This window comes from Haliotis rubra, unplaced genomic scaffold, assembly GCF_003918875.1.
Source record: "Haliotis rubra isolate DU_JTF1 unplaced genomic scaffold, ASM391887v1 Scf311, whole genome shotgun sequence".
Lineage (NCBI taxonomy): Eukaryota > Metazoa > Mollusca > Gastropoda > Lepetellida > Haliotidae > Haliotis > Haliotis rubra.
Window position 1 is genome coordinate 594082 of NW_025766982.1, and position 23983 is coordinate 618064.

At 39.4% G+C, this 23983-nt stretch overlaps 1 protein-coding gene across 1 annotated transcript; it reads left to right on the forward strand.

Moving 5' to 3' along the window:
- Positions 1–7652: 7652 nt before the first annotated feature.
- On the forward strand, positions 7653–23648 carry LOC124283256 (lanosterol 14-alpha demethylase-like). The gene is given in 11 exon segments (XM_046719286.1): positions 7653–7935; positions 8417–8518; positions 11467–11643; positions 12077–12208; positions 12923–12998; positions 13355–13472; positions 13965–14084; positions 14797–14926; positions 20615–20776; positions 21955–22064; positions 22952–23648. Coding segments are annotated over 11 exon segments (1509 nt in total). The 5' UTR covers positions 7653–7791; the 3' UTR covers positions 23190–23648.
- Positions 23649–23983: the final 335 nt, after the last annotated feature.

Sequence of the window (23983 nt, forward strand, 5' to 3'; positions counted from 1 at the left end):
AACAAGTTTTGACTTAGCCTGAAATTGGTGGTAGTACACTTTTCCGGAGCTGAACTCTAAAACCGTTAACTATTTCTTCACCAAACTTGGCACATAGATAGATCTGGTGGTGTACTGGTGCCTTTTGGTAGTTTGGGAATTCTGAATAAAATATTTTTGGCTTTAACTTGGCAACAAGTTTGACTTAGCCTGAAATTGGTGGTAGTGCTCTTTTCCGGAGCAGAACTCTAAAACCGTTCACTATTTCTTCACCAAACTTGACACATAGATAGATCTGGTGTTGTTCTGGTGCCTTTTGGTAGTTTTGGAATTATGAATAAAATATTTTTGGCGTTTCCGTGGCAACAAGTTTGACTAAAACAGAAATTAGTGGTAGTGCACTTTTCCGGAGCAGAACTCTAAAACCGTTCAATGTTTCTTCACCAAACTTGGCACATACATAGATCTGGTGGTGTACTGGTGCCTTTTGGTAGTTTTGGATTTCTGAATATATTATTTTTGGCATTTCCGTGGCAACAAGTTTGACATAGACTGAAATTGGTGATAGTGCTCCTTTCTGGAGCAAAACTTTAAAACCTTTCAATACTCTCCTTCCACTTTTCTATATACACACCTAAATATTTGACATAATCATAACTCGTAGACATAATCATGAAGAGTATTTTGCCATTGCGGGGATATTGATGACTTTGTCTTCTTGTTTGAAACTTAATTCTAATTCAATTTAAAACAAGGGTCCATCTATTAAAGCCAGTATAAACAAACATTCATTTTTCATCATTTTTTTTACCTATGATTATTCTGTACCGTTAGATAGATTTCTGGTTCGTCACAACTCTTTTCGTTCATTCTTTTACTGCCTATAACCCATCCTCTACTATCAAATGCACGGTTTGGCCTATGTCTTTCTGTGAACTGACAATCTCGGTCAATGAATACATATGAATTCGATTCATGATAGGGCTGGGACGGGTACTCGGGTACTCGAATCCGGGTCGGGTACACCTGGAATCGAGTCCTATTTCTAGGAATCGAGTACCCGGAAAGGGAGAGAACTCTGTAATGACAAGGGCAGATAATAAATTGTCTTTTTCATAATTGACGTAACACACAATTACATCATTGGTATTGTCCGATTAATGAAGGTTATTATTAACGACTGTAATTTATCTACGCGTGAGCGGCGGGAACGAAAAGTTCTGTGAAATAAAACACTATCTTTATACATATATTTGGCTCGTTTTCTCATTAGGTGTGCTCTCATTCGCATAATCCGGAATATCCTCTTCTATCAACACGTAGGCCCATCATTGTCTCTATAATCCAATGTGAAATGGCTAAAGGACGGGATATCGACCTTTTTTCTTAACTCATCCGTTTGGACCAAAGGTCGATAGAGGGGAGTTTCCATGTATATTCTCACGCCATTATCTGGATAAAAGTTACTACAACCAGGTGAATAGAAGTATATATGCATAGTGACAAGCAGCAAATTAACAACAACAGGTACTTCAGCAAGTAGCACATCGTTGAGGTCAACAGGAGAGTAAGATCAACAAGTCGAAATCCACTCCATTATCCAAGTGATGGAATCAATCAACATTCAAACAGCTTGTTTATTCTGAACGATGTACATCGGAATGCCGTTCTATGCAATAAACAAGGGAGTTGTTATCACGTAAGTGGTATGTTTCGTTATGTATCCCCATATTGTTTACTGCAGTATAAGTGAGATCTGCTTCAGTTTGCGAATGACCAATCTTTTGAAATTGATTTAAGTTCTACAGATTGATCTCAGATTAAAACATCTCATCCAAATTCGTGTTTTCTATTTCAGGTACTAAGAAATACTGAATTTTTACATTTTAGATATAAATCTATCGGTACCAGTTTGACGTGTCTGGTCATGAGTTAACTAACATAGTGATTATGTATTTTTACCGTTACATGTGTCATAAACACGTCATTTATGCCATTATAATGTTCTCTGATCCATTTCATCATACAGCATTTATTTCATTCAATGTTTTGAAGCTCATATGATAACATGAAAAATGTTACTGTTCCAGTTCCTTTTGAAGCGAGAAATTATTTTTGTTCCTCAAGTGTTCCAACCAATATAGTCATGGTTACAAACGGCTTGATTTTAATACCTATCAAGTTAGATGTTATACACGAGTGCATGCACACAAACCCACACAAAACATCTGTAATTTGTGAATTCCGTTCGGACGATAAAGAAATATCTAATTTGATAAGAATCACTATATAAATTATCTTCCCTTACTCTGAGAGAAGCATGGCATTATTCCTTCATTTTTTAATAATTTTATCTGCATAAAAGAAGGTATTATCAAAAATGTGAAACAAACTTCCGTATACTACCATTTCACTCACATTGCGATATTGACCATGGAATAATGTTAAGTTCAGTTTGATTTCAATGTCATAATATGTGAGGTTCCTCATTCACACATACATACAAACTGACAGCATAACACAAAACAATATGCAACCAACCAAATTCAATACAATACAACTTTCACCGCCTGTGCATACAACACTGTTAACGAATCTCTCAGGTGTGTTAGAGCGATAATCACATCGAGACATGATTAACAAACCTACAGCTCAGTGGATTTTAATAACTTACCTTTTTAATAAGAAAAGCAAGATTTATGGATGTCAACTTCTTTATTGTGAATAACACGATGTTTCGGAGCATAACCTTGCTCCTTCATCAGGTGAAAATCAGGTCACAGTAAGGAAGTTGACATCCATAAGTCTTGCTCTTTGTATGCATTCCACTTCTAAATGGCCATCAAAGATATAACTTACTTCCAGAGGCTTCTTTAAGAGGCATAAAAACTTGCAACTTGGTTTTCCTTCCAGAGGCTGTCTAAACTGACTTCACTCACTCATTAATTTAACAAGGCAGTAGGCCTTGTTAATTGGTGACTCTTAACTGCCTTGACTTACTCATCAGTTAACAAGGGATTAGGTCCTGGGCGTGCAAAGAACAATCATTTACCATCACCCACAAGTTATCCCCCCTTGTGGACATTTCCAAAATTGTAAATTTTTGGACATCTCGTATTTCCAAAATTGTAAATGTCTTGGAAACATCATCTTTCCAAAATTGGAAATGTCTTGGAAACATCATCTTTCCAAAATTGGAAATGTCTTGGAAACATCATCTTTCCAAGACATTTCCAAGCTTGTAAATGTGGACTTTTTTTCCAGTGTAACGAGGAATGTAAGTAATGCTGATACTCTTTATATTGGTTAAATAGACGTAAATTAAATAGCCTAAGATCTGTTTTAATGTCTTATTGCCATTCTTTCAAGTTTCTATAATAATCTCTGTCAACCCGTGATTGAATTTTCAGACAGTTGACAGAAGCGCTGTATTCCTTACATTTCCGGGTACTCGATTCCGATTCGGGTAAGCACATGCGGGTACTCGATTCCATTTATTCCTACCCGTCCCAGCCCTAATTCATGATTCGATGACCACCTTGGGGCGAATTGGTCCAGGAATATTTTGCCCCAAACGACTTGTCTTCGTCAATGAATTTGCATGAATTCGATACACGATTGGATGATTTGGCTAAAATACCCTGTGGGTAAGGTTAGTTGGTCCTGAATATCGGTGTACCAGCTGGTATACACTGCCAAATTGATGAAGCCCGGAGGCAGGAGTGAGTGAGTTGGGTTTTACGCTGCTTTTAGCAATATTCCACCGTCCCGAGGGCGAGGATGGAGAGGTCGATATACCCCATATCCAACATCTGTAATAAAACCTCATTATCGACAAGGCGTGCTGTGATGTAGCAGCGCCTAGGAGGTGGTGACGCTATCTGCTTACCCTGGGTTACGTCAGTGTGTTGATTATACCGAACCAAATGACACACAGATGCTACGTTGCAGAATTATCTTTTGATATTATGCTTTCCGCTTATAACGTACACAACAATGTGTATGTTACACGAGTTATCGCACGTGCATGGGTAATATAACACATGCATAATGTTGGAAAATATAAGGGATCAACTGAGTGTAAAATCCATGGTCTTCATCTGGATGTTTGTTTTTCAGCATTATAACATGCAACAGTGATCATTGCGGTTGTAACCACTGTGACAACCATGGAAGACGCAGAGACACATGAGACAGCTTTAGTTCTGGATCTTGATGACAGGGGAAAGCTTTGGATTTGGATCTTGATGATAGGTGAAAGCTCTGGATTTGGATCTTGATGACAGGGGAAAGCTCTGGATTTGGATCTTGATGACAGGGGAAAGCTCTGGATTTGGATCTTGATGACAGGGGAAAGCTCTGGATTTGGATCTTGATGACAGGGGAAAGCTCTGGATTTGGATCTTGATGACAGGGGAAAGCTCAGGAGTTGGATCTTGATGACAGGGGAAAGCTCTGGATTTGGATCTTGATGACAGGGGAAAGCTCTCGATCTGGATCTTGATGACAGGGGAAAGCTCTGGATTTGAACATTGACGGCAGGGGAAAGCTTTGGATTTGGATCTTGATGATAGGTGAAAGCTCTGGATTTGGATCTTGATGAGAGGTGAAAGCTCTGGATTTGGATCTTGATGACAGGGGAAAGCTCTGGATTTGGATCTTGATGACAGGGGAAAGCTCAGGATTTGGATCTTGATGACAGGGGAAAGCTCTGGATTTGGATCTTGATGACAGGGGAAAGCTCTCGATCTGGATCTGGACGATAGGGGAAAGCTCTGGATTTGGATCTTGATGACAGGGGAAAGCTCAGGATTTGAACATTTACGGCAGGGGAAAGCTTTGGATTTGGATCTTGATGAGAGGTGAAAGCTCTGGATTTGGATCTTGATTACAGGGGAAAGCTCTGGATTTGGATCTTGATGACAGGGGAAAGCTTTGGATTTGGATCTTGATGACAGGGGAAAGCTTTGGATTTGGATCTTGATGACAGGGGAAAGCTCTGGATCTGGATCTTGATGATAGGGGAAAGCTCTGGATTTGGATCTTGATGACAGGGGAAAGCTTTGGATTTGGATCTTGATGACAGGGGAAAGCTCTGGATTTGGATCTTGATGACAGGGGAAAGCTCTGGATTTGGATCTTGATGACAGGGGAAAGCTCAGGATTTGGATCTTGATGACAGGGGAAAGCTCTGGATTTGGATCTTGATGACAGGGGAAAGCTCTCGATCTGGATCTTGATGACAGGGGAAAGCTCTGGATTTGAACATTGACGGCAGGGGAAAGCTTTGGATTTGGATCTTGATGTTTGTTGAAAGCTCTGGATTTGGATCTTGATGACAGGGGAAAGCTCTGGATTTGGATCTTGATGAGAGGTGAAAGCTCTGGATTTGGATCTTGATGACAGGGGAAAGCTCTGGATTTGGATCTTGATGACAGGGGAAAGCTCTCGATCTGGATCTGGACGATAGGGGAAAGCTCTGGATTTGGATCTTGATGACAGGGGAAAGCTCAGGATTTGAACATTTACGGCAGGGGAAAGCTTTGGATTTGGATCTTGATGAGAGGTGAAAGCTCTGGATTTGGATCTTGATGACAGGGGAAAGCTCTGGATTTGGATCTTGATGACAGGGGAAAGCTTTGGATTTGGATCTTGATGACAGGGGAAAGCTTTGGATTTGGATCTTGATGACAGGGGAAAGCTCTGGATCTGGATCTTGATGATAGGGGAAAGCTCTGGATTTGGATCTTGATGACAGGGGAAAGCACTGGATTTGGATCTTGGTGATAGGGGAAAAGTCTGGATTAGGATCTTGATGACAGGGGAAAATTCTGGATTTGAATCTTGACGGCAGAGGAAAAGCTCTCAGTTTGGATGAAGCTGGCAAGTGAAAGCTTTAGATTAGGATCTTGATGGTCACTTCTTGCAAGTACAGCTTAATTACATGCACTACATACCTGTGCTTCCCGTGAATGTTTGGACATGGTTCAGGTGAGCTAAGACGGCTTCATCCATCTATATGCATTGATACTCCCAGTATATGGAGCCCCTGTCCATCATGAGTATGAGAATACCAACCACTAATCTCTAGGCGTCTGGTATACCACTAGGCATCCGGTATACCACTAGGCGGCCGGTATACCACTAGGCGGCCGGTATACCACTGAATCTGTCTTGGGTCCATTTGATGAATTCGTGGGTCGTATTAGACTACACATCTGGTACATGATACATAAGAGTGGGATTATATTATTTGTCACTCTGAGAAAAATAACCGAAGGGAGTAAAAATAAATGGACCAAAAAAAAATCAATATTGAAATATTGGCATCCATCGCATGACATCCCGCGTACAAAAATGAGCTTGGCATCTTCACGAGTTTTACCTCACAACCTATGCCAGGATCCTTCTATGTTCTAATTAGAAGGCGGATTAAACCTCCATGTCAAGTCTCATTTTCTTTCCCGGAACCCTTGCTTTTGGAGTAAGTGAATTTAGTTTTACGCCGCCCTCAGCAATATCACGGCGGGGACACCAGTAGTGGGCTTCACGCACTGTACCCATGTCGGGCATCGAGCCCGAGTTTTCGGTATGACGACCGAACGCTTTAACCACTTGGCTACCCCATCGCGCCACTGACCCATTGGTTTTGGAAAACAGAGCGTCTCTACATTCGGAAAATCAGGGACCCTAAAAAAATATTTAGGTCCGCGAGAAAAATGACTATTCTCCCCAACTGTACGATAACAAATATATTCACACACTGGATGCGCACGCTGACCAATGACACGTTCAATATATGTGATAGGGGTTCTTGGATATAAATAAGTGAAGTCGATCTATTATCAGGGAGATTTTACGTACGTTTTATGCCCACATACTGTGTAACCAGTGCCAGGCCCAAGGTCGGGGGACTAATGATTCCACGATATCGACCACGGGCATATGTAGCAGTACACACACAAAAAGCTGATACATCTCACTCGAAGGACACATAGGACAATAACATATTGTTATTTTTGCAAACTAGTGTATCAATATTTCCTGAGTGAGTGAGTGAGTGAGTAAGTTAAGTTTTACGCCGCTTTTAGCAATATTCCAGCAATATCGGTGGAAACTAGTAAGTAGTAATGGGCTTCACACATTGTGCCCATGTGGGAAATCGAACCCTGGTCTTCTACGTGACGAGCGAACGCTTTAACCACAAAGCTACACCACCGCCGCGATATTAACTGGCCTTGTACACAAACAATATTTTGAGCTAGGCTGTAACATAAAGTTCAATGTGATTAATAACAGATTTATGTTTTGATATGATCTGGATATCAGAATTTTCAAAACATATTGTCATATTCGCTGTGCGGTGTACGTGCATTGTTGAGCCTTGGATAAATCAGCTGACTTGATAAGAAACGTCTGACAGTTTCAATCCCACATGAGGAGAGAACTCCCGACCAATGAAAATAGTTTTAAGTGTTTACGGAGCGTCTGCTAGCGGCGTAGTAATTTTAGGAAATACAATCCATGCAGAAGAACGTTTTATCATGAACTCAAATATCATTTGTATAAGGAAATATATACTATTCTTATATCTCAAAACGTTTAATATATACTTTCTCTTGGAGTTTGAAATGAACACTTCTATCAGTAGAGAACTACTTTGTCGGAAGCGTATCCGGGTCCGGTGTTGTCAGGCCCTCGGCTGTTTTCAACATGCAAGGCAAAGAATCGTGCAGTTAATGTGACATCTCATCCGATTATCTGTCAATACATAGAGGTGGCCAGCCACAAGGCAGCTGAGATATTACAGCAATGGCGACCGAGGATACAATGTCGATGGTTGGTGGTGTCATTGAACACATGAAGGAAATCAACTCAGCGACGGCCGCTCTGATAACAACGACGGTGGTACTGAGTGCCCTAATGGCAATGAGGGCTTTAATCGAAAAGAAACAGGTAATTTAAAAATATTAAAATTTTCAAGTTGTCGTTTTTTCAATGACTGGGACTTGTCAGTGTCTTCTTCGACTCCGTCACGGAATTTGTTTTAGTAAGCACGCAGTGTCCCCACTCAGTCGATGTACCCTATAAATCGTTTGGCTGTATAGTTCACGTTTGTCTGTTAAAAAGGGTGACAGTAACTGTCAGACTAACTGTCACACCACATACTGATATTAATCAGTGAATGCTAACCTTTGGCAAACATTTGTCATGGTTTTGATCACTTCTGAAATTGTTTACTTTACTTTACCATGTACAAGAAGTGTCAATAATTTTGCAAACACATCAGATATGGGTACTGATGCTAAGATTTTACTTAAATTTAATGCGTCAGAAACATTTACATTTGTTAAGCTTACCATGGCAATGAACATTATATGATGTGACATGATGGAATGTTTACTCAGGATAACATTCCTACTTGTGATGATTTCAGGAGAACCTGCCACCTCATATACCTTCCGTAATACCGTTTCTGGGTCAAGCTGTCAGCTTTGGACAAAGTCCCATAGAGTTTCTTGTAGCAGCCTACAAACAAGTAAGTTCTACGGTCATAGATTCCAGTACCCGTAGTAAGGATGAGTGTAAATTGATAAACTCTGCATCATACTAGCTATTTCACAGCAGCCTGTAAATGATAAAGTCTTGACCAGACACATGTGAAACTGAAAGGTTGGTTTGTTGTTAAACGCCCCACTCAGCAATATTCCATCTATATGGCGGCGGTCTTTACATAATGAAGTCTGGACCAAACAATCCAGTGATCAAAAGCATGAGCATTGGTCTATGCAATTTGGATATGATGACGTATGTCAACTGTGTCAGTGAGCCTGACCACCCGATCCCCTTAGTCACCTCTTACAACAAGCATGAGTTTCTGAACATCAATTCTAACCCGGATATTCATGGGTCTAACTGAAAGGATGAGCATTGATCCACATCAACATGGCATGATTTAATTTAATTAGCCAAGTCAAAATACATTCTGACCCACTGTTCCAGACGTTACCTGGTTTCTATATCAAGAGTTATGTGTGGAGAATTAATTCTGAGCTTAAATCCCAGAGGATAGTTAGTCACTAGTGTGAGATTGACCCCTGGAGATACTGGAGTAGAAGAGGTCCACAGCAACTAGTGGTTGTTGTAAGAAGGAACCTAATAGATCTAATAGATCTAAAGGATCTAATAGTCCTCCTTGATGGCAAGGTTGATTTACAGGTCATGAATCCTGATGGCAGGAATTGTGTTCACATCAATCACTGGATTGTCTATCCTGACTGGATTATTTACAGGCTGTCATCAAATGGATGGAATGTAATCAAGAGCTGCATTAAACAGTAAAATAACCCATCAAGATCTACCTTTAATTGATTATGTATGTTTAGGTAATGTCTAGGTAATGTATTGTCAAAAGGTATGATTACAGAATTGGGTGTTTCAGTACAGACCTCCGTTAATTGATAGTCATTGTGATGTTTCAGTACTAGCGGCTAAGCCTCCGTTTAATGTTAGTCGGTGTGTTGTTTCAATACTAGCCTCCATTTAATGTTAGTCGATGTGATGTTTCTGTACTAGCCTCTGTTTAATGTTAGTCGATGTGATGTTTCAGTACTAGCCTCTGTTTAATGTTAGTCAAGGTGTTGTTTCAATGGTAGCCTCTGTTTAATGTAAGTCGATGTGATGTTCAGTACTAGCCTTTGTTTAATGTTAGTCGATGTGATGTTTCAGTACTAGCCTCCGTTTAATGTTAGTCGATGAGATGTTTCAGTACTAGCCTCTGTTTAATGTTAGTCAAGGTGTTGTTTCAGTACAAGCCTCCGTTTAATGTTAGTCGATGTGATGTTTCAGTAGTAGCCTCTGTTTAATGTTAGTCGATGTGATGTTTCAGTAGTAGCCTCTGTTTAATGTTAGTCGATGTGATGTTTCAGTCCTAGCCTCTGTTTAATGTTAGTCGATGTGATGTTTCAGTACTAGCCTTTGTTTAATGTTAGTCGATGTGATGTTTCAGTACTAGCCTCTGTTTAATGTTAGTCGGTGTGTTGTTTCAATACTAGCCTCCATTTAATGTTAGTCGATGTGATGTTTTAGTACTAGCCTTTGTTTAATGTTAGTCGATGTGATGTTTCAGTACTAGCCTCTGTTTAATGTTAGTCGATGTGATGTTTCAGTACTAGCCTCTGTTTAATGTTAGTCGATGTGATGTTTCAGTACTAGCCTCTGTTTAATGTTAGTCGATGTGATGTTTCAGTACTAGCCTTTGTTTAATGTTAGTCGATGTGATGTTTCAGTACTAGCCTTTGTTTAATGTTAGTCGATGTGATGTTTCAGTACTAGCCTCTGTTTAATGTTAGTCGATGTGATGTTTCAGTACTAGCCTCTGTTTAATGTTAGTCGAGGTGTTGTTTCAATAGTAGCCTCTGTTTAATGTTAGTCGATGTGATGTTCAGTACTAGCCTTTGTTTAATGTTAGTCGATGTGATGTTTCAGTACTAGCCTCCGTTTAATGTTAGTCGATGAGATGTTTCAGTACTAGCCTCCGTTTAATGTTAGTCGATGTGATGTTTCAGTACTAGCCTTTGTTTAATGTTAGTCGATGTGATGTTTCAGTACAAGCCTCCGTTTAATGTTAGTCGGTGTGTTGTTTCAGTACTAGCCTCTGTTTAATGTTAGTCGATGTGATGTTTCAGTACTAGCCTTTGTTTAATGTTAGTCGATGTGATGTTTCAGTACTAGCCTTTGTTTAATGTTAGTCGATGTGATGTTTCAGTACAAGCCTCCGTTTAATGTTAGTCGATGTGATGTTTCAGTACTAGCCTCCGTTTAATGTTAGTCGATGTGATGTTTCAGTACTAGCCTTTGTTTAATGTTAGTCGATGTGATGTTTTAGTACTAGCCTTTGTTTAATGTTAGTCGATGTGATGTTTCAGTACTAGCCTTTGTTTAATGTTAGTCGATGTGATGTTTCAGTACTAGCCTTTGTTTAATGTTAGTCGATGTGATGTTTCAGTACTAGCCTTTGTTTAATGTTAGTCGATGTGATGTTTCAGTACAAGCCTCCGTTTAATGTTAGTCGATGTGATGTTTCAGTACTAGCCTCCGTTTAATGTTAGTCGATGTGATGTTTCAGTACTAGCCTTTGTTTAATGTTAGTCGATGTGATGTTTTAGTACTAGCCTTTGTTTAATGTTAGTCGATGTGATGTTTCAGTACTAGCCTTTGTTTAATGTTAGTCGATGTGATGTTTCAGTACTAGCCTTTGTTTAATGTTAGTCGATGTGATGTTTTAGTACTAGCCTTTGTTTAATGTTAGTCGATGTGATGTTTTAGTACTAGCCTTTGTTTAATGTTAGTCGATGTGATGTTTCAGTACTAGCCTCTGTTTAATGTTAGTCGATGTGATGTTTCAGTACTAGCCTCTGTTTAATGTTAGTCGATGTGATGTTCAGTACTAGCCTCTGTTTAATGTTAGTCGATGTGATATTTCAGTATGGGCCAGTGTTTAGCTTCACCATGGTGGGAAAGACCTTCACATACCTCATTGGCTCCGAGTCGTCAGCGCTGTTCTTCAACAGCCGCAATGAAAACCTCAATGCCGAGGAAGTTTACAGTCGACTCACCACACCAGTGTTTGGTAAAGGTGTTGCCTACGATTGTTCTAATGCTGTAAGTTCTACTAATAGTTTATGCTGTCTTTTATGAGAAATGTCCTTTACTCCAATGATGACAATTTAATATTAAACATGTTTAATTAATGACTAAATATGTGAAATATTAGAAGAGACAAACTCATGGATTTTTACCTGAGCATTTACAAGTACACAGAGTACCCATTCAACTGATTCCCATTATGAACAAGTGTCGTTTAGTAATGTCGCAGTATTGTGGTTTTTGGATGTGGTCTTTAAATGTTGATAAAAAATCTGGATTGATAATCATGGATTGATATTATATTGTGAACAAGGCCAGACACTGTCGAACACAAGTCTGATTCCTGTCTTAGTTTGATTCATATCACTTGAAGAAAAATTCTCATTCAGCTGGTCAGTCAGGTCTTTGTATGTCTGTTTGAAATTGTATGGTTACCTTATGTTGTCAGAGGTTTCTGGAACAGAAGAAAATGTTTAAGACTGGACTGAATATTGCAAGGTTCAGGGAACACATCCCTATGATTGAAGAAGAGACCATCAAGTATTTCGAGAGATGGGGTGAAAAGGGGAGAGCATGGTAAGTGTTGAGTATAAAACATGGTGGGAAAGAGCTATTATTAGAGTGCTTGGATTATGGAAAATACGGAAATAAAATATGATTCAGGATTTACAATTAGGAATGAAATCATTCATTGAACATCATGGATGTCCTCAGATAAATGTATTGCGAATAGACAAAAGAAACTGTTCATTTCCATTTTTCAAAGAGAAGATTTGTTTCGAAGCAGTGTCCGAGAAAATATACTGTCTGACAAAAAAGTCCATCACACCAACATAAACTCATCAGGATAACAGCAAAACAGTTGTAAAAATGTTCTTAGTTCACTTTATTGAAAGTCTCTCATACATACCACACAAAAATATCCCTTATCTGCAGTAAGTGCAAAATTGACATACTTTATGGATAACAACTTCTTTATTACAAATATTATTATTGTTATTCATAAAGTTTGTCAATTTTGTACTTCCCAGCTTCTAAAATACCACTCAAAGAAGCTGCAGTAAGTGTCAGTAAAACTTGTAAACATTTTCCATTGACTGCTGTTATGGCTTTGTAGACAGGTATTTCATTCATTCCATGACCAGTGAATAGAAAAAGGCTTTAATATTTAGTTTAACATTATTACTTAAAATGTTTAAATTCGATGTTAAATTCAACCTCTGAAGTCAGGAACAAATGACAGTGAGAAATTTGAACATCATGAATAGTTTTGCATGTTACAGTGGTTACCAAGCTGCCTATTAATGTTTCAGATTTTTTCAAGGCTCTGTCAGAGCTGATCATATTGACTGCAAGCAGGTGTCTCCATGGTAAGTGTACAAACTTAAAAACTCAGAGAGATGACAGTGATTAGATTCTTCTGAAGTCTCCCATTGCTAGGACTGTGATTAAAAGTTATGCAAATAAGCTTTGGGTGGATTATGACTTGTGTGTTATTATGATTATCAGTTACTTCTATGGAATTTATGTTTTACATGCTTGATTGTTTTAAGCAATATGCTTCAGTTTTGGATTTAGATGTATCAATATTATTATCTTTGTGATGCTACCTTAGTTACAGGTCAAGTTAGGCCCTCCACCCAAAAAAATATGTCCGTTTCTGGTTATCCGACTGACCCTATCCTAAACCACCCACCCATGATGATCATAATGATGACTGTTCCAGGTGAGGAGATCAGATCTATCCTGGATGAGAAAGTGGCCCAGCTGTACTGGGACCTGGATGGAGGCTTCTCACATCTCGCCTGGCTTCTCCCAGGATGGCTGCCATTTCCAAGCTTCCGGTATGGACTTGAGACCCTGTCACCCTGGATTTTCTTGTTTTTGCTATTTTATTTTATGTGTTGTTGTATTTCTATTTATTTTTTTTGTTGTTTTTTTTTTTGGGGGCTCCATAGTGAAAAGTCCAGGGCCCACTTGCACAAAGCTTAGAGCTTAGAGCTAAGACCGGTATAAGTCTGTGTTAGAATATGGGAGTTACGATCATCATAGTGCTGAGATCGCTTTGTGCAAGTGGGCCCAGAAATGTGATGAAATCCATCTTTTGTATATTGGTTCCTAAATATTATATAATCTGTTGTGCATTTCACCTGGAGAAAATTATGTCACTTATTTACTTATATAGATGCTAGACTCACATGACATTGTCAACTTTCATGTCAGTTGTTTTTTCTCGTCGAATGCAGTCATCCTTTAGCATGTTTATTGTTGAAAATTGTGTCTATAATTCCAGTTGTTGCAGAAACACAGCACTGACTGTAACTTGTGCTTTTTAGGAAACGTGACCGGGCGCATATGGAGGTGAAAAAGATGTTCTACAAGGTGATCGAGGCCCGGCGCCAATCCAAGGAATCACATGACGATATGCTGCAGACTCTCATAGACTCCCCATACAAGTAAGCATGTAGGGCATCAAACTGAATCTGGTTCACAGAAGTTACACACTGCAAAGACAGAATCTGTCTGAACTCAAAGTGGGATTCCAAGACAGTATCCACTGGTTGCCATTTAGGGGATTCTGGGAAATATTGGTAACCAGTATCTGGTGTTCCTCTCCCAGTGGGGAGGGGCATTGGGTACCCCAATGGTTAAAGCGTCCGCTCATTACCGAAGACCCGGGTTTGATTCCCCACATGGGTACAATGTGTGAAGCCCATTTCTGGTGTCCCCCTCCGTGATATTGATGGGGTATTGCTAAAAGCGGCGTAAAACCATCCTCACTCACTCACTCACTCACTCACTCACTCACTCACTCACTCACTCACAGTGGTGATTCAAAGCTGTTAAGGTTGAACCATATTCCATATAACCATACCCGTGAAAATCTGGGTTAGAATTGATATTCAGTAACCCATGCTTATCGTAAGAGGCGACTAACAGGATTGGGTAGTCAGGCTCGCTGAATTGGTTGGCACATGTCATCATATCCCGATTGCATAGATTGCTGCTCATGCTGTTGATCACTTGATTGTCTGGTCAGGACTCGATTATATTACAGACCACCACCATATACCTGGAATATTGCTGAGTGCGGCATAAAACTAAACTCAGTCACTCACTCACTCGCCTATATACAAGGTATGGATAGTTTGTTTTTTCTCTGTGCAGAGACGGCAGCTACCCCACGAATGACGAGGTTGCCGGGATGTGCATCGGGCTGCTCCTGGCTGGCCAGCATACGTCCTCCACCACAACCGCCTGGCTCAGCTTCTTCCTGGCTAAAGACAAACAACTGCAGGTGAGGAGAATAGAATCGTTACTTGATGTCATCTACAAGTCAGTAGTCTCACAGGCCGGCATGGAGCCCAAGTCTGCAGTAGCTCTCTGCACAGAATTCCAAGTTGGATTTTCAAATTTACAATTTCATGTATTATACATACCGAAACAGAAACAGTTTTATGGTTTTGTAGAGGTGACTTGTATTTCTCTGATATGAGGACATTTACAGTTCAGAACACACATGGTAATAATCTGTTTTTTTAATCCAAATGTATTAAGGATATATTTGACTCATACTTACTGCCATAGGTTCCCTGCAGCTGGGGATGGCCTAAAAGTCGGGCCAAGAAAAGTCGGGCCGGGCCGGACCACCGGGTAATACTAAAAATGGATTGCAGAATATTAAAACGAAACCTGCACATTTGGGTCGATACACTTCCTGCCTTCACAAATGCATAGTTTGAAAATGTATAGTTAATGGTGAAAAAACCCACACAACAACAATGACTACATACCGAGATTCCCGTAGAAAAGACACCGTCTTGTTGTTATGTGTTTTCCTTGATATGTCTATGGGGGAAGGTTGCTTACTTCTCTTAGCGTGTGACATCCGGGGGTCCTGGGCAGGAAGTGACAGTGTTTTGACTGCTTTTCTTTCCTTAATTAAGATATTGGGGTTCCCTAATTAACCTTTATCGTCTCAGGCTGAATCAGCACAGGATGTTTATGTTAAAAGAGACGTGGATATCGGCGAGTGTCAATGGGCAAATATGACATGATTATGTATATTAAAAGAAAAGAAGTATTTGAAATCACAAACACAAAAATTCTTATGTGTTTTCATTGTAAACAATAGCCCAAATCAGATAGCCAGCGCGTATGCATATGCTTATTTTACTAATACACATGAAACACAATGGTATTATATCTACCTAAATACCACTTCATAAAGTAAAGTAAAAGTGAAGCCCCTTTCTCTCTCCATTCCCAACGATTTAGGAAAATAAAGTCCTCGGAAAACAAAATCCGCAATCAAAAGTGTTTAGTCTCTGTTCGGCCCGACTTGGCCCGTGCTGTCAAAAACAACTTAAACCTCACACGTGTATCTTGAAATGTGTATATATCCATAGATTAGTAATATATCTACCTACATATCACTTCACAGAGTCTCAAAGCGTAGTATTTGAAGCAAAAACGTTGCTGAAAGTGAAGCTCTCTTTTCTACATATTCTCAACAAAGACACAGTATCACAAGCGTTCGGTCCGCCTTGGCTCGGGATCTCAAAAACAACTTAAACCCCACACATATGTCCTGATTTGTGTTTAATTCCATAGATTAGTATTATATCTACCTAAATATCAATGTGTGATGTTACAAAATGCCACATGTAAAGAAAACTGCTCCGTTAAAGTGAAGCCCTTTTCTCTCTCCATTCACAACATAGCCTCAATCAAAAGTGTTTAGTATCTGTTCGGCCCGACTTGGCCCGGGCTGTCAAAAACAACTTAAACCTCACACATGTATCTGGAAATGTGTTAATATCCATAGATTAGTATTATATCTACGTACATATCACCTCACAGAGTCTCAAAGCGTAGTATTTGAAGCAAAAACGTTGCTGAAAGTGAAGCTATCTCTTCTACATATTCCAACAAAGACACTGTATCACAAGCGTTCGGTCCGGCTTGGCCCGGGCTCTCAAAAACAACTTAAACCCCACACATGTATTCTGATTTGTATTTGAATCCATAGATTAGTATTATATCTACCTAAATATCAATGTGTGATGTTACAAAATGCCACATGTAAAGAAAACTGGTTCGTTTAAGTGAAGCCCTTTTCTCTCTCCATTCTCAACATAGCCTCAATCAAAAGTGTTTAGTCTCTGTTCGGCCCGGCTTCGCCCGTGCTGTCAAAAACAACTTAAACCTCACACATGTATCTGGAAATGTGTTTATATCCATAGATTAGTGTTATATCTACCTACATATCACTTCACAGAGTCTCAAAGCGTAGTATTTGAAGCAAACACCTTGCTCAAAGTGAAGCCCTATTTTCTATACATTCTCAACAAAGACACAGTATCACAAGCTTTCGGTCTGGCTTGGCCCGGGCGCTCAAACGCACCTTATACCTCACATATGTATCTTGAAATGTGTTTAAACCCATAGATAAGTATTATATCTACCTAAATATCACTTTGTAATGTTATCAAATGCAACATGTAAAGATAACTGGTTCGTTAAAGTTAGCCCTTTTCTCTCTACATTCTCAACATAGCCTCAATCAAAAGTGTTTAGTCTCTGTTCAGCCCAACTTGGCCCGGGCTCTCAAAAACAACTTAAACCTCACACATGTATCCTGATTTGTGTTTTAACACATAGCTTGGTATTATCTACCTACATATCACTTCACAGAGTCTCAAAGCGTAGTATTTGAAGCACCTTGCTCAAAGTGAAGCCCTATTTTCTATACATTCTCAACAAAGACACAGTATCACAAGCTTTCGGTGCGGCTTGGCCCGGGCGCTCAAACGCACCTTATACCTCACAGATGTATCTTGAAATGTGTTTAAATCCATAGATTGGTATTATATCTACCTAAATATCACCTTGTAATGTTATCGAATGCAACATGTAAAGATCAGATGATTTGAAAATAGGCTGCTACTGCCCAGCTCGGCCAGTTTTATATGGATGCATTTGGAGAAAGTTAGGCGAGACACTGTGGATTTAATGAAAACATACTTCTCCCACTTCTCTCTCTAATACTTCTATTGTCTGTATGCGTGTTCAGGAAAACAGGATTATCAGAAACGCTTGAAGTTTACAACATCCGGCAACGGCATCTCCGAGTAACCTCTGGCAAAGCTCTCACAGTGAAAACAATGTTCTCCCGAGCCTGAGCTTGGCAACACAGTGTCATTGCCGTGGATGTGTTTTCATACTTTCGTATGTTCAAATTATATAACCATAACATCTCATACGGCAAGTCATTTTAGCTGATACCTTCTGATATTTATTAAATGACTGATATGTTCAAATCATGTCATGAATAGCTTCAACCGGCTATCTATATCTCTACTAGTATGAATTGATGTTTATACTGTGGAAACTGTACGGAGAACATCCTGTATTCTGAACCACTAAAAAAAACCCCACCTCTTTCAAGCATTTCATGTCATATAATTGGGTATAATATCTTCTGATATTTATTAAGTTAATTATATGTGTAAATCATATCACGAAAATAGCTTCAGTCTGCCATCTGTATCGGTATTAGTATTATACTCTGGAATATGTACGGAGAACATCCCATACGCAGCATAACACGAGTGGAAGCATAAATAATTCTATATATATAATTGAACACTGGGCTTCACTTTAAGCAACGTGTTAGATTCAAATACATGTACAAAGCTTTTAGCCTCAATAAAGAGGTATTTAGGTAGATATAATACCAATCTATTGCTTTAAACACATTTCAAGATTCATCTGAGAGGTTTAAGGTGCGTTTGAGAGCGCAGGCCAAGCCGGACCAAAAGCTTGTGATACTGTGTCTTTGTTGAGAATGTATAGAAAATAGGACTTCACTTTAAGCAACGTGTTTGCTTCAAATACAACGCTTTGAGACTCTATAAAGACGTTTATAGGTAGATATAATACTAATCTATGGATATTAACACATTTCCAGATACATGTGTGAGGTTTAGGTTGTTTTTGACAGCCCGGGCCAAGTCGGGCCGAACAGATACTAAACACTTTTGATTGAGGCTATGTTGTGAATGGAGAGAGAAAAGGGGCAGTTTTCTTTACATGTGGCATTTTGTAACATCACACGGTGATATTTAGGTAGATATAATACTAATCTATGGAATTAAACACAAATCAGGAGATATGTGTGGGGTTTAAGTTGTTTTTGAGAGCCCGGGCCAACCGGACCGAACGCTTGTGATACTGTGTCTTTGTTGAGAATATGTAGAAAAGAGAGCTTCATTTTCAGCAACGTTTTTGCTTCAAATACTACGCTTTGAGACTCTGTGAAGTGATATGTACGTAGATATAATATCAATCTATGGATATTAACCCATTTCCAGATACATGTGTGAGGTTTAAGTTGTTTTTGAGAGCCCGGGCCAAGTCGGGCTGAACAGAGACTAAACACTTTTGATTGAGGCTATGTTGAGAATGTAGAGAGAAAAGGGTTAACTTTAACGAACCAGTTATCTTTACATGTTGCATTTGATAACATTACAAAGTGATATTTAGGTAGATATAATACTAATCTATGGATTTAGACACATTTCAAGATACATCTGTGAGGTATAAGGTGCGTTTGAGCGCCTGGGCCAAGTCGGACCGAAAGCTTGTGATACTGTGTCTTTGTTGAGAATGTATAGAAAATAGGGCTTCACTTTGAGCAAGGTGTTTGCTTCAAATACTACGCTTTGAGACTCTGTGAAGTGATATGTAGGTAGATATAACACTAATCTATGGATATAAACACATTTCCAGATACATGTGTGAGGTTTAAGTTGTTTTTGACAGCACGGGCCAAGTCGGGCTGAACAGCGACTAAACACTTTTGATTGAGGCTATGTTGAGAATGGAGAGAGAAAAGGGCTAACTTTAACGAACCAGTTATCTGTACATGTTGTATTTGATAACATTACAAAGTGATATTTAGGTAGATATAGTACTAATCTATGGATTTAAACACATTTCAAGATACATCTGTGAGCGATAAGGTGCGTTTGAGCGCCTGGGCCAAGCCGGACCGAAAGCTTGTGATACTGTGTCTTTGTTGAGAATGTATAGAAAATAGGGCTTCACTTTGAGCAAGGTGCTTCAAATACTACGCTTTGAGACTCTGTGAGGTGATATGTACGTAGATATAATACTAATCTATGGATTTAAACACACTTCAGGATACATGTGTGAGGTTTAAGTTGTTTTGACAGCACGGGCCAAGTCGGTTTGAGCAAGTTGTTTTTGACAGCACGGGCCAAGTCGGGCTGAACAGAGACTAAACACTTTTGATTGAGGCTATGTTGAAAAATGAGAGACAAGGGCTTCACTCTAACGGAGCAGTTATCTTTACATGTTGCATTTTATAACATTACAAAGCGATATTTAGGTAGATATAATACCAGTCTATGGAATTAAACACAATTCAAGATACGTGTGTTACGTTTAAGTTGCTTTTGACGGCTCGAGCCAAGCCGGGCGGAAAATTGTGGCCGAGATAATGTTGAGAGTGTGGGGAAGAGATCGTATCATTTAAATGTGGGCATGCTTTTAACACGATGAATAGTGAATTTATGGGGTGGTATGTGATTGGATATAGATGTAAAAACATTTTCGGGCCAACGGAAATGTGTATCGGAATTGGCTGAAATATTTATACGTTTTAAATCCCGTTTCGTTTAACGATTCCACTTTTAGACGTAACCTCGGTCAGCCAGTTCACAGGCCTCTCGTCTTCCTGGATTTTAGCCGATTTACTCGTAATAAAGTTATTATGGTACGCGTTTGTGGCTTCCGATTGATCATTATTATCATGAGTGTATGTTGAATTGATTAATTATAGGCATGGTTGTCGTTAATGGGTTTATTAGCCAATAATAGATTTGGCCCGCCTTGGCCCGGCCCGGCCCGACTTTTAGGCCATCATGGATGGTTATTCTGATAAGCTTTGGTCTTTCAGAATCGTGTTTATGAGGAACAGAAGAAGGAGTGTGGTGAAGATTTACCTCCCCTGACTTACGAGGACACTAAAAACCTTCAGTTGTTGGACCGATGTCTGAAGGAAACACTCCGACTCCGACCACCCATTATGACCATGATGAGGATGTGCAAATCACCGCAGGTTAGAACCAGTAGCTACGTTAATTACACACACCCTCCCAAAAATCCCCAAAACAACAATGGTATGAGGCGGAATACTGAAACGGGCTCATTGGCTCCTTCCATCAGTTTAGCTGTTTTGGGAACATAACTCATATAACTTTGCACCAACGGTATAGTGATTTGAAAGATTCATATAATGGTTCATTTACATTCTGAAGTTGTGCCCAGGATGCAAAATGTTATGTCCAATGTCAGAGCTGTCAACCCCTAAAGATGGTTTGGAGTGAGACTGAAAAATATAAGCCGGGGTCCAGCTGGGGTCATGTTGAGGGCGACACCCGGGTGGGGGGTCTCTGGGGGGCAAATGAAAAATGAAGTTTAGTGATTTTCAGGAGCATTTGGAGCCTTCTGGTGGCATTATTTTGACATTAAAAGATGCATGCTAATAAATAATAATAAGCCGAATCATTCGCATAAACATCGTTTTAGTACTTCGTTCATTCAGGCTATCTTTCAATGTTCAACTTTACGCAAAAACGAACGAAAATGCGTATTAATTTTGAAATTATGTTTGGCTACCAGATATGTGTGAGATTATTATTTGGAGGCGTGACATTTGTCAATAAGCGTGTGACTCATGCCAAATGCGTGAGAGTTGACAGGTATGCAATGTCCTAATAGACAGATATATTTGTCTGTCAAATGGTTTCCGGAGGAAAGAATATTCATATGAGAAATATTACAGAAATACCTTTTGGAAATAATATCCTTGGAAAAAATGTCCCCTTGAAAGTTTTACTGAGGATGTTACTTCCCATCAAAAGTGTCTTCAGGGACTGATAAATATCCTGTTACATAAGATTTATCTGATATTTCTATTTTGATAAAACATACAATCACTTAGTTGACAGTTCATGTCAGATTTCATGCAGCATGTTCAATCTGCACATGCAGACAAGGATATCCCCATCTGTCTATTGCATACAGTTTCACATATTCTTTGTATTTCCTTTTTCTATGGTACTGTAGACACAAAAGAATCCAATTTGTATTCCTTGAACATTTGTGTTTTTAGTACCGATGTCATGCAAATGTTTAAAGCAAGCCAAATTTGTTAAGCTTCAAGAACTGGAAGCAACATGAAAACTAATTGTGAAGGTTTTCTCTAAGTAGTATTTGATATGTTATTTTTTTCAGAATATTCTTGGTTTCACAATCCCCCCAGGCCACCAAATCTGTGTCTCCCCAACAACCAATCACAAGCTCCCCGATACCTGGACAGACTTCAGTGTCTACGACCCAGACAGGTACGTCAAGAAGAAGTGTCTTCTCCACGGTTACCATGGTTAAATAGAGCTGACAATCCAGATTGGACAGAAATGAGATGTATTGGTAATCAGTGCCTCAAGTACATAGTATCAGATAGATTTAGTGGCAAATATAGCTGAGAATAGAATTTAGCACAAGCCATTATCATGATTCAGTATGTCAAGGTATCCAGAAGGACAGAAGAATATAGTGTTTTGGTGGTTTTAATGTCCTAATGTGTTGTCACTGTTCAGTCTTGTAAATGTTTCAGGTTCATTCTCTGGTTGTTTTTCTCTGACACACATTATAACTGTAAGACTATTTGAGAGTCACACCTCTTTTCCTTATTTTACGGACTCATCATAGTCAGGCTAAGGAAATGGGTAAGGGAGGTAACTCATACTGCCATATTGGTGTTTTTGCCCAACCAACATTGAGGTTAGTTTGTTACTTCCATTCTGATTGGTACTTTTAACCATCTAGTGTAGCAAATCAGCGTGACTTATGAAAATCTAATCGGGTTTGGGATTTGAGACCACGAGAACCACAAATGGATCCAAGGGTTATTGTAGGCGTACTGAAATGTGAGCCCTGGTGATCAAGAGGATGAATATCAGGAATAACTCAGGACAGATTTGTAGACATGCTATTTTCTTAGTTGCTTGATATTGATAATATCTGAAAGTTATTGTGTGGATTATGTGCATCCCCTTCCAAACAGCTGTGATATTTTGTATGTGGGTTGGGTTTGGGGGTTGAGTTGGAGTGCTGATTATACACCAGAAAGTATTATTTTTTCCCATTTTGTCAGTCAATGGAACTTAATTTAGAATTCAGGTAAATCCCCCCTAGAACTCTTGATATTAATGGAACAACTTGTTGACAGATTCCTGGACCCTGATGTTGCTAACAGTGAGAAGTTTGCCTACATTCCCTTCGGCGCTGGCCGACATCGTTGTATTGGGGAATCCTTTGCGTATGTCCAGATCAAGACGATCCTGTCCACTGTTCTCCGCAAGTATGAACTTGACCTTGTGGATGGTTACTTCCCTGAGATAGACTTCTCCACGATGATCCACACACCCAAGAACCCTGTCATCAGATACAAGCTGAGGAGGACATAATGGCTTGACCGCTGTGTTCTTGTGATGTGTGTCTGTGATCTTGTCGAAACTTCTACGTATCAGTGTGTTGACAAGTGGGTCCAGTGTGACCTCATTGAACATCCTGGAGATGCAGTCAGTATTTGTTCTTGAAGTTTAAAAAACATGTATTCTACTCAAAAGAAGTTAGGGAACACACAAGATGTTCAGTTGGCTCTAGTCTGTGGTCTCTATATGGCATCATTCTGTATTTACTTGACATGGAACCAACGATATGATACTGTCAAACACCCTTGAGTTAAACTTTGATTTGTTGAACTCCCAGTTATCTTAAATTGAAAGCTTAGTTTCAGCGTATTCCTTCTTGTCAAACCTTGGACTTGAAATATTTACGTACGTTCCTTCAACTTCAACAGTGTGTGACATCTTTGACATGTCTATAGCAATCTTTAAATGGAAATATGTTCCTATGAAGCAAAATGTGTATATAATCATGTTAATGGTCTCAAACTCCACATCAAAACAATGCTGCACTTGTAATACAGAAGTTGAATGTCTGTGCTATAAATTAAGATTATATACAATAATGTTTTGCTCAACAAACCCCCAACAAAGCTCTTCACAACACACAAGTAGACTGTAAACAGACCATATAACCTTTTGGGGCTTATCTAAGTGGACCTAATGTTTTTTCTACTAGACTCTGGCTTCAGACAAGTGTACAAAGTTGCCTGAAGATATTTCTAGCAAGTCGAGTGCTGGTCACAAGTGCCGACCTTGTTTTAGGACTGATGCACATTAGTGGTGGTCCGATT